The 14,576-nt window shown below is 45.4% G+C and overlaps 1 protein-coding gene across 1 annotated transcript; it reads right to left on the bottom strand.

Annotated features, from left to right (window-relative positions):
• Nucleotides 1–12,207: 12,207 nt before the first annotated feature.
• On the bottom strand, nt 12,208–14,297 carry LOC109756319 (uncharacterized). The gene is made up of 2 exons (XM_020315176.1): nt 14,014–14,297; nt 12,208–12,640 (listed from the first exon to the last, which is right to left on the bottom strand). The coding sequence occupies exons 1-2, from the start codon at nt 14,295–14,297 to the stop codon at nt 12,208–12,210; spliced, it is 717 nt and encodes a 238-aa protein (XP_020170765.1).
• Nucleotides 14,298–14,576: the final 279 nt, after the last annotated feature.

Raw genomic sequence — 14,576 nt, 5'->3', positions numbered from 1 at the left:
AGTAGCAATCATCACACGCTGAGATTTGCATTCTCTCGCAAAATGTCCTCTTCCCTTACAACGACGACAAATAATATCACTTGTGTGCCCTGTTGATGCCATGGAAGAAGAAGAGCTCCGCGCAGCCCCGACAGGTGTGCTCTTGGCAGATAGTGGTGGTTGTGCCTGCTTTCTTGTATCACGGCTGGAGGTGGCACCTGATAGAGGTGCTGGTGCAGTGCAAGTAGAGGATGCACGTGGTGTCCATGATGAAGATCGACCTGCAGAAAAATTAGTTCGCGCCAATGCTTGTCGATCCTGCACTTCACGTTCAGCTTTACACGCAAGATGGAATAAACGAGTGATATTATTATACTCCTTATACTCTAGAATGGTCTGAATCTCTCTATTTAATCCACCCATAAAATGCGCAAGCATAGCTTCATTCTCCTCAACAATACCACATCTAATCATGCCAGTTTGTAATTCCTGATAATATTCTTCTACAATTTTTTTTCCTTATTTTAAACGCTGCAATTTTTGAATTAATTCACGTTGATAATATGGTGGAACCCAACGAGTACGCATAGCAGTTTTCAAAGCAGCCCAAGTAGCTAGAATAGGATATAATCTACAATGTTCAGACCACCAAACACATGCAAAGCTAGTGAAAGCACAAACAGCAGCAGGAACATGTCTCTCCTCAGGATATTGTAAACATGTAAATCGTTGTTCAGTTTCTAACTCCCAAGTAAGATATATATCAGGAACATATCTACCCTCAAATGGTGGAATATTCAATTTCAGTTTAGGAAGATGGTCATGATCTCGTACCTGAGGGAGAGCCCTAGCATTGTGATTATTTGCATGTGGACGACCTGGTGGTTGTGGTGCTGGTGGTTGCACATAGTTCTGATTTTGATCAACCTCATCCTCGTAATCTCCCGCATAATCATCCTCTGCATCAGCAGCAGGAGCCACAGAAGTATCAATAGCAGCACGAACAGTTTGGCCAGGCTGAAGAAGGACACGACTCGCTCGGCGGAGGGCTGTTTCGCGACGTGGAGGTAGTAGTAGTAGTAGTAGTAGTAGTAGTAGTAGTAGTAGTAGTAGTAGTTGTTGTTGTTGTTGTTGTTGCAGAGGTGTGGCAGGTGCAACCGATGGTGGAAGACGCGCAAGCAGTTCATTAAATCTGTTATCGAGCTTTGTTTCGAACGTCTTCTCAAGGCCAGTGATCTTCTCCATGGCCTCTTCAAAATTGTTCAGCACATCTTGCACCTGTTCAGTCATCATTTGCTGAAACTTATCATTAAGCTCCTTGTTCATTAAGTTCTCCCAGTCAATCTCGTCGGCTTGTGATCCTGGCATGGTTAGCAGCAATAGAAAACACAAGAATAGGATCCTACAGACTACTAACAAGTGGTGGTGGTGGTGGGTGTCACAAATCCGTCAAGCAAATCTCAAATTCTTACCAGTTCTTACCCAACAGCAGGCGGTGATCGGCAACCGATGTAGTCAAAACTCTCAAAGCTTGGATAGAGCGATTACCAGGAGAGTCAAACGCACGATGTAGATGTATGTGGAGCTGGGAAGGCTTATAGTATGGTAGCAAAAAGGGTTAGCAATACTCAATTCAGAGATGCAAAGTTGAATAAACGCTCAACGACGGTACTGTGCTGGTCCTAGGCTAGACCGTGCTAGAGACGCGAGCCTAGAACACTAACAAAATCATGGCGCTGCACGTAAATAAGGGAGGAGCACGCTCTGAAATTTTTTTCCTTTTTTCACTTTTTTTCCTCTTTTTTTTCTCCGCAACAATTTTTTTTCGAAAAAGTCTACAAATGGTCTAAAAACTGCCTAGCCAGAATTTTCCAGACTTAGTTTTTTTAGTTTGGAACTATTTTTCTTCTGTGGGTAGCACAGAAATTGGGGAGTCCGACTTGGTCATGACTCGAAGTATCGCGTGATCTGGAACTCGAATACAAAGCAACAAATACTGGACTCGGACTAGGACTGGTGGCGGAGATGAATCTGGTGGAACTCGGACTGGTGGCGGAGATGAATCTGGTGGAACTCTGACTGGTGGCAGATATATGTTGCAGGTGGACTCGAATTGGCGTGATGGCGGCGGATATGTGGTGGCGTATATGGACTCGGATTGGTAGTGGATATGTGGTGGTGGTATATGGCAGCGACGATGAAGTTGGTGTGGTGGTGGTATATGGCAGCAGCGATGATGATGATGCGGCGGTGATATATGGCAGTGGCGACGTGACAACCTGTGAACAGAACTCGAAACTCTAAAGGACTAGACGCTAAGACCAGCAACTTGACACGACGATGCAACCGCAAATTCAACAAAGCAAATACAGAAAAGATTATGCAAAGGCTCAGATTGGTTCGGATAGGATGAACTAACCCTAATTTTTTTGGCTTTTTTCGTGGACTATAGGTATGAAGAACAGACTCGATCTAAACTACGAAAAACTGTAAAATCTCACCGAGCAACCTGGAAATCTGATACAACTTGATAGAGGCAAAGGTGTCCCGTCTTTCGATGAGATGGTGGCTATCGTTTTGGAGGAAGTCGACTTTGACGATCCGACTACGAACGTGCGAGGACGTCGCGCCTTAGCAATCGCTAAACCAACTCCGAGAGGTTATCGACCACGCCGGAGCACGATCAACCTGACCACGAAGGTCTGTTTCCTGCAGGCAAACGAAGAACAGGCAAGAAACTAAGATTGCAATCTGGATATTGCGAATATAAGAGGAAAGCTTTATGGATCAAAGGTGGGGTTCTATGACGCCTTTGTCTGGTCGTTGAACACAAACGAAGTACGCGAAGTTGCAGCTATGGCGAACTTTAATCTAAACAAAACCCAAAGTCTAAACGATGCCCTAAAGTCTGTATAAATGGAGGAAAGAGGGGGGGGATTTCGTGGCCCTTGGAGGAGGGGTCCGAAACCAGCCCTAACTCTTGTTTCCCCACACATACGGACTCTAAAAACTGCCTATAATCAAGTATTTCAAAATTACATGGGCCTGGCCCAAAAATAAGGTGACGCAGCACCTTGAATAGCCTCTGGACGAAATTTATGAAGTGGCATCTTGTATATTTCGTCCAAGGATTCATGCACTCATTATGGTGGCTTCAAAGTCCTGAAATAATCACTTGTAACTTCGTTGTTGTTCCCCTTGCGCATGCCATCATCTCCATGCTTGAACTTGCTCCAAGGTTCATGTTTCTTGTCCAAGCTAGGCCTTTCATTTGTATGCAAAACAAATGTATCCAATTTAGGCAGCATCATATTCTCATGGACATTAGAATTGTTACCAAGAAACGTAAGTACCTGATAATTCAATTGGCGTGTGCGAGCTCTAGTAATTGGTCCAGTATGTATAGCAGCAGGGGCTGTGGGTGTAACAATGGTATTGATGTCCTCATCATCTGCCATGTCTGTTCTGCCATGCGTCCCTCTTCTTGAACTTGCATTTGTTGCTTTCCATTTTATTGTATTTTTTGTGTACTTCACGGTTGTAAAGTGTGTACTGCTTGTGCATAGTTGAAGTTTTTTTCTTTTTTGGTCGTTACCATCTTATTTTTGTTTTTGGTTTGTTCTATGCCCGTAGACTAGGGTTGCTACTTGTGATGTGCACAAAGAGTCCTACGATGGCTCTGGGAAGGATGAGGTCTTGGCTGATGCATCGTCCCCTCCGGATGTTGTAGCTGATAAGGTATAGTTGTATTACTTTTTCTGTTAGTGGGTTGTAATCTAATTTTTTGTTGTTGTTATAAACTTGATGTACGCTATTATGTTCACTCGTATGAATTTCATTTACATATGTGAGCTGTAATAGTTTTACATGTGTGAGCTTTAGTCTTTGACAGAAGTGAACTGCAGTTCTTTTTGCATGCATGGTCCATAGTCTTTTACGTACGTAAGCTTCAGTATTTAACATAACTGAACTGCAGCGTTTGACCAAGTGAACTGCAGTTCTTTTTTACATATATGTGGGTTGCAGTTGTAGTTGTTTTGACACATGTGGGTTGCTTTTGTTTTACATATGTGGACTGCAGTTGTTCTGCGTATGTTGTCAGCAGTCTTTGACATAAGTGTCCTATGTGTTGTTGTGTTAATTATCCCCACGCTCATTTGTGTTATTGTGTGTTTTTTAATCTTTCCACAGCCTGGAGAAGAAAACATAGAAGTTCATGTTGATCTGAACCAGGGGGTTGTGCTATTGATGGTGGTGGCAGTGTTGATGCTTCTGCATCGGTTGCCGTCGACTGTGCAGACCCTTCTGGCTCAAGAATCCCATGATGCTGTTTCCCCTAGTCGGCATGAAGATTCTGATTTTCGCATTGAAAAGCCGCTAGAGAATGTCGTTCCTGCTATTAGTGTTGCTGCTTCCCCTGTTTGTCTGGCGGCCAATGATGTTCCTAAAGTATCGAGAGTGGAGCCTCATGTAGCTGAAGTATCTAAGAACATTGCGGTTGACCAGACTGTTGTAAATCCAGAGAATGCTGATGTTGCTGCAGAAGGGTAGTCCAGTGAGGTTGTGGTGGATTCGTCGCAACCTAGCCAAGAAACTGTTTTGCTCAGCTCTGAAGAACAGCAGCATGAAGACTCTGACACTGAAGGCAAGAGTTTTAATTCGAAAAGTGCAGTTGAAGTTTTTCTCATTCATTTTGTTTAATTACTATGGTAGCTGTATGAGATGTTTAATGATAAGTGAATCTTGATCTTTTGTTGATGATTTTCAAAATAGCTAGCAGAATTTCCTTATCTTAATATTTGAACTTCATTCTTTGGATAAGTGAACTTCATCTTTTTATTACAGATGACGAACTTCATGTTGTGACACCGTCGAGTATTGATCGAGCTCTTCTGAAAAGATACAATGAGTTGTACGCTGCTGTTACGAGGGTTCAGAAGGACAAGAAGAAGAAGTATGGTTTTTTAGAAATTGTTTTGTTCATATGTATTTTCTAATTTCGGTATTTTACCCTTTTTCTTTGTTGTTATTTTTTTTAGTATGTTATGTTTCAGTTTTTCATAAAAAATTCAGGGACATGATTGCTTTTAAAACTGAGATGGCTGATATTACCATTGGCGAAGTTGGTCAATCTTTTTGGGATAAAGGGATGCTCACTACAAGCCTTGTAGATCTTGGGGTTTCTTTGCTGGTAGATAAGTTTAAGGGATCTCCGACAATGGTTGCCCCGTACCATATTTGTGTAAGAATGTAGAAATTTTTGTTTTATTTTTTGATTTTCTTTTCTGATTTCGTGTGACGACCTGTTTGCTTGAGCACTATTTGATTTTTGGTTTTGTTTTGGCAGACAAGTATTTGGAATGGTGGTACTGTAGGCAGGAGTGTTAAAATGATGTTCTCTTCAAAAGCTGAGGAGCATGTTGATAAAAAGGATATGGTGAGTAACGTTTTTATGTGTTGAAAACTATATTTTGTGTGTTTGTTTTTATAGTGTTCTGTTTCTTCTTCTTATAATAATTTTATTTATTTTTCGTGCTTTGAACAGGTCCTTTTTGCAACTTTTGATCCGCCAGAGACGAGGGATGGCGTTGGTCATTATTGTGTAGTTGCGTTAAATGTGAAAGAAAGGCGGTTTGAATTTCTTGACTCGCTCTATAAACCTGGCAGCCCTGATGCGATTAGGGTTTTTAGGAGGATGGTTAAAAATATCAAGCGTGCATGGAAAGAAGGTAGCTCAAGTTCTGATGAGCCGCTAAATCCTCCTACACTTGATGGAGTGTTGAAACATGTCATTGTCCCAATGCAGCCAAATGGGTGTGTTCCGTACAACACCTCTCCACCATACTGCTCAAGTTTTTTTTCATTTTGTGAAACTGATGTTTTTTATTCTTTTATTGCAGGCATGATTGTGGATTCTATATGTTTCAATTCTTGCAGACTTGGGATGGTGTTCGAGTTGCTCAGTTTGGGGTGGAGCACATTGGCTACATCAGAAAGGCCATGCTCTATAGTTGGCTCACATCAAGAAAGTGTTGCCTTGATTTAACATCACTTTTAATTTTTGCAGATAAAGGTTGTTTTAGTGTACTTCTTTATCCTCCCTTATTTATTTTTTGTCTACTACTTGCTTCCGCTTCTTATGGTTTTTTTACTAGTGTGTTTAGTTAAGTGCGTGATTTAGAATGGATGTGTATATTTTTTGTTGTGTTAGTGAGCTGCATTTGTTGTAGATAAAGTTTGCTGCATTTATTTTTGGGGCAAGTGAGCTGCATTGTTCTTTATAAGTGGGCTGCATTGTTGTATACAAGTGGGCTGCATTGTTGTATACAAGTGTTCTGCATTGCTGTAGACAAGTGGACTGCATTGATGTAGACAATTGGGCTGCATTCTATTCTTTAGTGAACTACATTTTTTTTATATTAATGAGATGTATTACATGTTTTTTGGTTTTGTATTTTGTACTGAGTGTTTCCATGTTTTTTCTACACGTTTTTAGGTTTTGATGGGGGGCTTCATGAAGTGTACGTCACTGTTTGAGTCCTAGGGTTTTGAGGTGGTTATGGATGATTGTGCCATTGAAATCTCTCCAGATAATTTTGGTTCTTTGGCTGGAGATGGTTTGAACACAGTTGTGGCATCTGGACCTGATGGTGGAAGTGTTTCTCGACCTAGCTGTCCACACGATGTATTTGATGTTGATGATGATGATGTTGTTACGCCGTGTCCACGCTTCACTAGGACTAGGAGTGCAGCAATTAATCGTCCTCCTGTGGATGAGGTTGAAGTATTTTCGAACAAGAGGGCAAGTGTGAGGGCTTTTAAGTTGAGATGCTCTATAGAGAAATTGAAGCCTCCGTGGTTCAAATATATTGATGAGGCGAGGAAAATAAAGGATCTAGTTCTCAGCAAAGATTTTGTAACCAAATACCACGAGTAAGTTTTATGTGTGTGCCCTTAATCCTTTTGTGTGTTTTGTTTTTAATTTTAATTTTATTGATCCCATCTGTGTATGTTTACTGCAAGAACGCGTTCTTTATGGTGAATAGTCCTTTTGGTGACGTTGATACTTACACTGTTGACTATATCTATAATACATTTGGCAAAGGAGCTTTAATGGATTCTTATCTCATGGATTTTTTCATCAAGTATTGGAAGCAAGACCCTGAATTAGGTTTAGTTTATCATTCTGGTGAACGTGTGCTACTTTCACCTATATTTATCACGGTAAACGGTTGCTGTCATTTTTTCTATTGTACTGGTTTTTTCATGTGCATGCGTGCATGCATGGTTTATTCTTTTTTTCATGTCCTATTTTTGTTCTTTTTCTGTGCAGTATGTTCTTCAAATGGAAACCTTTGTGAAGAGAGATGATGAATTAAACCCTGTGTTGCCAGTTGTGCATAGTCCGTTTGTTTTAGAAGATGGACTTAAGCAGTTCAAGGTTTTTGTGAGTGACGTCGTAAACCTGTTGGATGCAAAACTGTAAGTCCATTGTTTTCCGTCATTTATTTTCTGGTTTGTTGCATTTCCTTTTATAGTTATTTTTGGAACAGTGGTCCTAGTGCTACGTGTCGAACGAACTTTTCATTTCATTTTTGTTTTTTGATGTGAACAGATTATGATGCCGCGCTCCAAGGATGGTCATTATTCCTTATACACGATGAACCAGCATCGCCAGACGTTTGATATCCATGACACTAGGAAGTCACTGGCCATCCTGATGTCACGACAAAGTGGCGCAGGACTGACTACCACTCAGATTGCATTGAAGTGGTATGTCATTTTTTCTTGCCAAGTGCAAAGCTTTTTTGTGTTTCTCCTACTGCTTTTTTTAGAAACTGCACATGCAATGTTACCACACATAGAACCACACTTGTTTATGTAGTGCACTGCAACATATGCGTGACAGAACTGCATTTTCTCACACACCCCCTAATCTGTGTAAAAAAGGTGATAAAAGCAAACGACCTCACGTGCATTTAAAAGAGGGACTGTCTAGACGTTGAGAACAAATTTGTATTTTTTGGTTCGTCTGAATAGTAATTTGATCTGTGACGTGTGTTATTTTTACTTTGTGCTTCCTTTTTTTTGCCAGATGAGGAGGATGACTCAGCTGCTGAAGGCAATTTATGGTGAAAAACTGTATAAATCTAAGAACCACCCTGACTGGGTTAAATTGGCAGAGAAGCCCTCTTACCCAGTCGTGCCAGCGCAGGGAGGAAACGAGTGCAGAATCTATGTTCTGAGGTTGACGTAGTTGTATGACGGCCAACGTCTAGTTGAGAAAATTATCAAATCCGACGTAATACCTTCTTTGTTTCTTCTTTTTCTTGTTACTTTTTTTATTTGATTTTTTCACTTTTTGTTCTTTATGACAACCTTTTGTTTAATCACTGGTCTGCATTTTTTTTAATTTTCTTTTCAGCCCGCTGTTGAAGATTGGAAGGCGGAGTACATGTTCCAGCTGCTGTTCAATCATTCGAACATGTTGTATTATGAAGACAGGCCGCTTGAGCTACGAGATCTGATGGCGGACCTCGGGCTTACTTCCCTGTCACAATCGCAGTCGCAGACGCAGTAACAGTCATTTGGCATTGTTTCTCCTGGGTAAAAGCCTGTGTATGGACAAGAACTAGGGTTCATGTTGTGTATTGTGTGTTGTCTAAGGTAGATAATGTATGAAAAGACTTTTTTTTCTGTTGTTGTGTTTCGTCTGCTTTTTGCAGCAGCGTATATGGACGAATTTGTATGTGTATGTGTATTTTATATAAATAACTCATACAGTATATATATGTGTATATTTTTATTTTGTTGGCCACCACGTTCCATGCGAACTGGCATTTGTCACGCTTATATGTATCGTACGTGTCCCAGAAACTGCATTGCATATGATGCCGAACTTCTTCGTCCAACAAAAAGCACTGCATTTGTCTACAAGTTTGTGCTGCACCTGTATTTTTCTGCTGCACTTGCCGCAGCCCCTGTATTCATGTGTGTATCCCGAAACTGCATTGCTTTATGATACTGCATTGCTTTTGCCTAACCAAATGCACCTAATTGTCTAAAGCTCCGTCCTGCAGTTGGTTTTTTTATTGTTTGTACGGTAGGGTGGGGGGGGGGGTTGCGCCCCCCCATTTTTTAGTTGTCTATAGATTTGTATTGCTCCTGTATTCGCTGTACTTAGCGCACTACGTGCGTTAGCGCGAGGCCGAGCAGGGGGGTGGGAGGGGGGGTCGTGACCCCCCTCCCCACCCCATGCGAGGCCAAGCCTGGAACGAGCCGGAGCAGGCGGCGACGCATCGTGCCGCGGCGCCGCATGCGTAGGCGAGTCCGTCACACCCCGCCGCCTCCCTGTCTATCTTAGGGGTGTGGCTCTGGGGTTGCGTGCGTCCTAGGGTTGGAAAAATAGAATGTCTGCACTGTGCCTGTCAACCAAGCGCACTGCATGCGTTAGCGCGAGGCCGAGCAGGGGGGTGGGAGGGGGGCCGTGACCCCCTCCCCACCCCTTGCGAGGCCGAGCCTGGAACGAGCCGGAGCAAGCGGCGAAGCGGCGTGCCGTGGCGCCGCATGCGTAGGCGAGTCCGTCACACCACGCCGCCTCCCTGCCTATCTTAGGGGTGTGGCTCTAGGGTTGCGTGCGTCCTAGGGTTGGAAAAACAAAATGTCCACACTGCGCCTGTCAACCAAGCGCACTGCATGCATTAGCGCGAGGCCGAGCAGGGGTGGGAGGGGGTCGTGACCCCCCTCCCCACCCCATGCGAGGCCAAGCCTGGAACGAGCCGGAGCAGGCGGCGACGCATCGTGCCGCGGCGCCGCATGCGTAGGCGAGTCCGTCACACCCCGCCGCCTCCCTGTCTATCTTAGGGGTGTGGCTCTGGGGTTGCGTGCGTCCTAGGGTTGGAAAAATAGAATGTCCGCACTGTGCCTGTCAACCAAGCACACTGCATGCGTTAGCGCGAGGCCGAGCAGGGGGGTGGGAGGGGGGGTCGTGACCCCCCTCCCCACCCCTTGCGAGGCCGAGCCTGGAACGAGCCGGAGCAAGCGGCGAAGCGGCGTGCCGCGGCGCCGCATGCGTAGGCGAGTCCGTCACACCACGCCGCCTCCCTGCCTATCTTAGGGGTGTGGCTCTGGGGTTGCGTGCGTCCTAGGGTTGGAAAAACAAAATGTCCACACTGCGCCTGTCAACCAAGCGCACTGCGTGCATTAGCGCGAGGCCGAGCAGGGGTGGGAGGGGGGGTCGTGACCCCCCTCCCCACCCCCTGCGAGGCCGAGCCTGGAGCGAGCCGGAGCAGGCGGCGACACGGCGTGCCGCGGCGCCGCATGCCTAGGCGAGTCTGTCACACCCCGCCGCCTCCCTGTGTATCTTAGGGGTGTGGCTCTGGGGTTGCGTGCGTCCTTGGTTTGGAAAAACAGAATGTCCGCACTGCGCCTGTCAACCAAGCGCACTGCGTGCGTTAGCGCGAGGCCGAGCAGGGGGTGGGAGGAGGGGTCGTGACCCCCCTCCCCACCCCCCTGCGAGGCCGTGCCTGGAACGAGCCGGAGCAGGCGGCGCCGCGGCGTGCCGCGGCGCCGTATGCGTAGGCGACTCCGTCACACCCCGCCACCTCCCTGTCTATCTTAGGGGTGTGGCTGTGGGGTTGCGTGCGTCCTAGGGTTGAAAAAACAGAATGTCCGCACTACGCCTGTCAACCAAGAGCACTGCGTGCGTTAGCGCGAGGCCGAGTAGGGGGGTGGGAGGGGGGGTCGTGATCCCCCTCCCCACCCCCCTGCGATGCCGAGCCTGGAACGAGCCGGAGCAGGCGGCGACGCGGCGTGCCGCGGCGCCGCATGCATAGGCGAGGCCGTCACACCCCGTCGCCTCCCTGTCACACCCCGTGCGCCTGGTACACAAGCCAGGGTGTGACGTGAGATTGTGCCGTTGTAGCCAAGTGAAAAGATTCGCCAAGTGGAGGAGCCGGTTTGACTCGGGCTAGCCGTGGTAGTGTTCTTGATTGGCTGGAAAAAATAATCGTCTAAGCGAACTGCAATGCTTTATTGACAGCGCATCTTCGGTCCCATACCGAACTGCACAGCGGACTACATTTTTTTAGGTGAGGGGGTACTAGAGTTACTTGCTAGTTGTGCGTTGTTGGGCTTTGTTTGTTTTGGGCTATGAGATTTTGTTGGGTCCGTTGGGGTGTAAGACGCATTGGGCCCAAGTCGGCCTGTGAGCACGGCTGGTTCCCGATGCGCTGTGTGTGCGCTCTAATGTTTAGTCCCACCTCGCCCGCGGAGACCGCGCTTGACCTGTTTATAAGCGCTGGCGAGGCATCTCTATCGAACTCCTCTGGTTACTTGTTTGGGCGCTTATACACCTCGCTCGCTGCTCTATGCTCTCTGACCTATGGGCCCATGTGTGCCTGGCCCCATGCATTGTGGCTCAGAACGACTCGCCTACTGTGAGCGCAGACCTATTACGGGACTGGCTGGGGCCTGGTTGCACCTGGGTGGTCAATTTTTTTCCTTATCTGAAGCATTTTTTCTTTTGGATTATATATATTTCGTGGTAGTACAAATGTTGTCATTTGTACTTCTTGCACCAATGTTGAGTACTGCACTGCGCGTACCAAGTCTGTGTGTTGTGCACTGCACGAAAGTTGTTGCATCCCCTCTCGTTCTGCATTTAAGCATGTACGACACTTCATGTATACACTTTGTGAACTGTCTTATATTTGTTCTGTGAACTGTATTCACGTTTGTTTAGAATGGTTTGCGGATTATATTTTTTCAGAAATATTAATATTAATGTTCTTTTTCTATAATTACTATTGTGGACTGCATGTGGACACATGTGTACTACTTATTTTTACCATTGTGAACTGCATGAATCTTTCTTTTTTATGTATGGGTTGTAGTCAGATTACTTAATTTTCTTGTTTAACGTTGTTTTTTAATATGTTTTGTATGTGTGTAGTATGTTTTGGTATCACACATTAAATATTTCAAAGTTGTCTGGATACTTGTTCTAATACAAAACTAAGTTCAGCAAAAGCAAATGATCACAAGCAAACTGACGATACATAAGCAAACAACAGAAAGAAAATTTGATGATAATTCTAAAATGACATTGTTTTTACAAAAGAAATGTTCGATATGAAGCAACAGACATAATCAAAAGCTTGGAGACATGAAACAAAGATCAACACAACCACTAAAGTAAAATGAAACTAAACATAGCCCTGATTATTTCTAGTTGATGTATTGGATTACAGCCTTGTTCTTCTTCTTCTTCTTTACTTCTTTGTCTATTTTTGCCCTGTCCAGTCCCATTATGACATCATATATGATTCTCCATGACTCATATGTTGCGAATGCATCTATTGCTGCATACTTGATAAGCTTTTCTGGCAGCGGGCAAAATCCCCACCGAGTATGGTCCTCCTTGCGGTTAATTATTTTCTTCATGTCATGGTAGTGAATGTCTATCATCCTGCCGGCAACATCAGCCAAAGAGTCAAACTTCTTTTTATTGTATGGGTCTCTCCATTCCAGCTGAATATCAATGTACTTGTCGGAGTTGATCTCCAATCCAGATAAGTTCAGCTTGCTTTCGTCTCCTTCAATGGTGAATCCGACGAAGGTGTACTCACCATTCATGAGGAATTTGTCTAGTTCCATTGGCCTGCAAGATGTTTGTATAGACTGAATATAGTTTATTTTCTTAGAACTACCAATGTTTTTTTGTTTTTTCTGAAACTGAAGTGCAATATGAATACCTAAATCTGTTGCGGTGAGTAGCTGCTAATACTTTGTTCAGCATAACTAGTAAATCTGATAATAGATTGCATAAACAATGCATGTTTTGTGCATGTTTGTATTCTTGAATTGAATTTCATACATATTTTGTATAGTAATGCTGTAGTTTTCTATTGTTCAGTCAAATAATTTGTATTAGGTAAAACAAAATAAAACTGCGTGTATTGCTAGATCATATAATTCAAGAATTGAACACATGAGTTACATGGAGCCAAATGAAAACTGTCAATGAATTCCTATGCCATGCTTTTTAAAATGAGAACCAAAGTTTAAATAATGGCAATTGCAGTGAAGAAAATTTAAAATCAATATTGCCAAGCAATAGTGTCGGCGTCCTGGGAACGGGGGTCCCCAGACTTGCCTGCCTGCGGCCCACGGCGTGGCTCCACCAGCGGCCCTGTACGGCCCGTCTTCACCAGCAAACACTCAAGACCCTCGCGAGGGGCCATGCCTCGCGAGGCGGACGACACAAGACCTCCTCGGGGGCGGCCTCACCAGGCTGGCTCGCGAGGGTCGGAGAGATCAAGGCAAGGGACACCTCGCGAGGTTCCTGTGACGCAAGCCATGACGACCGTGGCCAGGCGGGCGCCAGCGCGCGCAGTGTCCTCATTTCCTCTTTGGTGCTAAAGAGGCAAGCGCAGGCGAGGAGTCCTGAGGCATCAAGCAAAGGTTTCCATATCGATGCAACGAGACCAAGACCAGCAGGATGACAGGACGGAGGTCACCATGGAGCCCAAGACGGCGTCACCACCAGAGCCTTTGGCAGGCGAAGACCACCTTTAGTCAGGATAACTTGTACTAGTTGTCTCCCTTAGAATTTGGCCATTGTTGGATCCCTTCCCACTCAATATTTGGGGAGAGGACCAGGGCCTCTATAAATAGGACTAGCCACCATCGTAGCAAGGGGCATCATTCAGATCATCCTGAACCACACAAGTTCACCAAGCACAAGAGCACCTCTCCTCAGGAGGCTGTTCTTCCCTTGTAGCTGTTCATCCTCAGCCCAAGAGGCAATCCACCACACCACACTAGAGTAGGGTATTACACCACATCGGTGGCCCGAACCAGCATAAACTCTTGTGTCTCTCGTTCTTTGTGTTCGTCAAGCTAGGCCTTGCGATTGTTGCGAGCGCGGTCTAGGGAGAGAGAGATCTTCGTGCACACCCCAGTGTTCGAACCTCAAGGGTTTTGCCGGAACCCGAAATCCGACAAATAGTACATATTGATAGTTATTCTGACCTGCCTTTAGCTGCAGAGATGTGGTAGACAAGGCATTCTTTTTCTACGCATAGCTGGAGCACTGCTGCCCGCTCTGGCTTCACGTAGTGCGTGTACTCGACATCAACGCCGACTAGTTTGACGGGCATTCCGCCGAGCTTCCTCCTGAGCGTGGACATCATCTTGTCCACGTCTTCACCCTTGCTTGTGCAAACGACGTGGAGCTTGTGGTTGCCGTGGAGGTCGACGTCGTAGAGCTCTCTGGTGTACCTGCTGTGCTGCTTGTATAGGGGTGCATCCGCCATGACTCTCCTCTGCTCTCTCGTGTTTTTTCTGGAGATAGAGGTTAGTGAAAGGAAGTGTGGAGAAGAAGATGCAATGTGGTTTTTGGGGGGACGAAGCAGTTGTGTTTTCTCCTCTGCTCTCCTTGACAGGACGTGGGAGAGGTGGAGCGGGGTGGTAGCATGGTGGGGCTGTGTTTTTAGTTACGTGGCAACTGCAGAGAGGTTGTGCTATGGGGATGCTGTGTTAGTGCGTTGGAAATCCGGAACGTCGTCGCCTCTTTTTTCGTGACTAGTTCAGGT

This window comes from Aegilops tauschii, chromosome 6 (assembly GCF_002575655.3).
Source record: "Aegilops tauschii subsp. strangulata cultivar AL8/78 chromosome 6, Aet v6.0, whole genome shotgun sequence".
Classification (NCBI taxonomy): domain Eukaryota; kingdom Viridiplantae; phylum Streptophyta; class Magnoliopsida; order Poales; family Poaceae; genus Aegilops; species Aegilops tauschii.
This window is presented reverse-complemented; position numbering and strand designations above follow the sequence as displayed.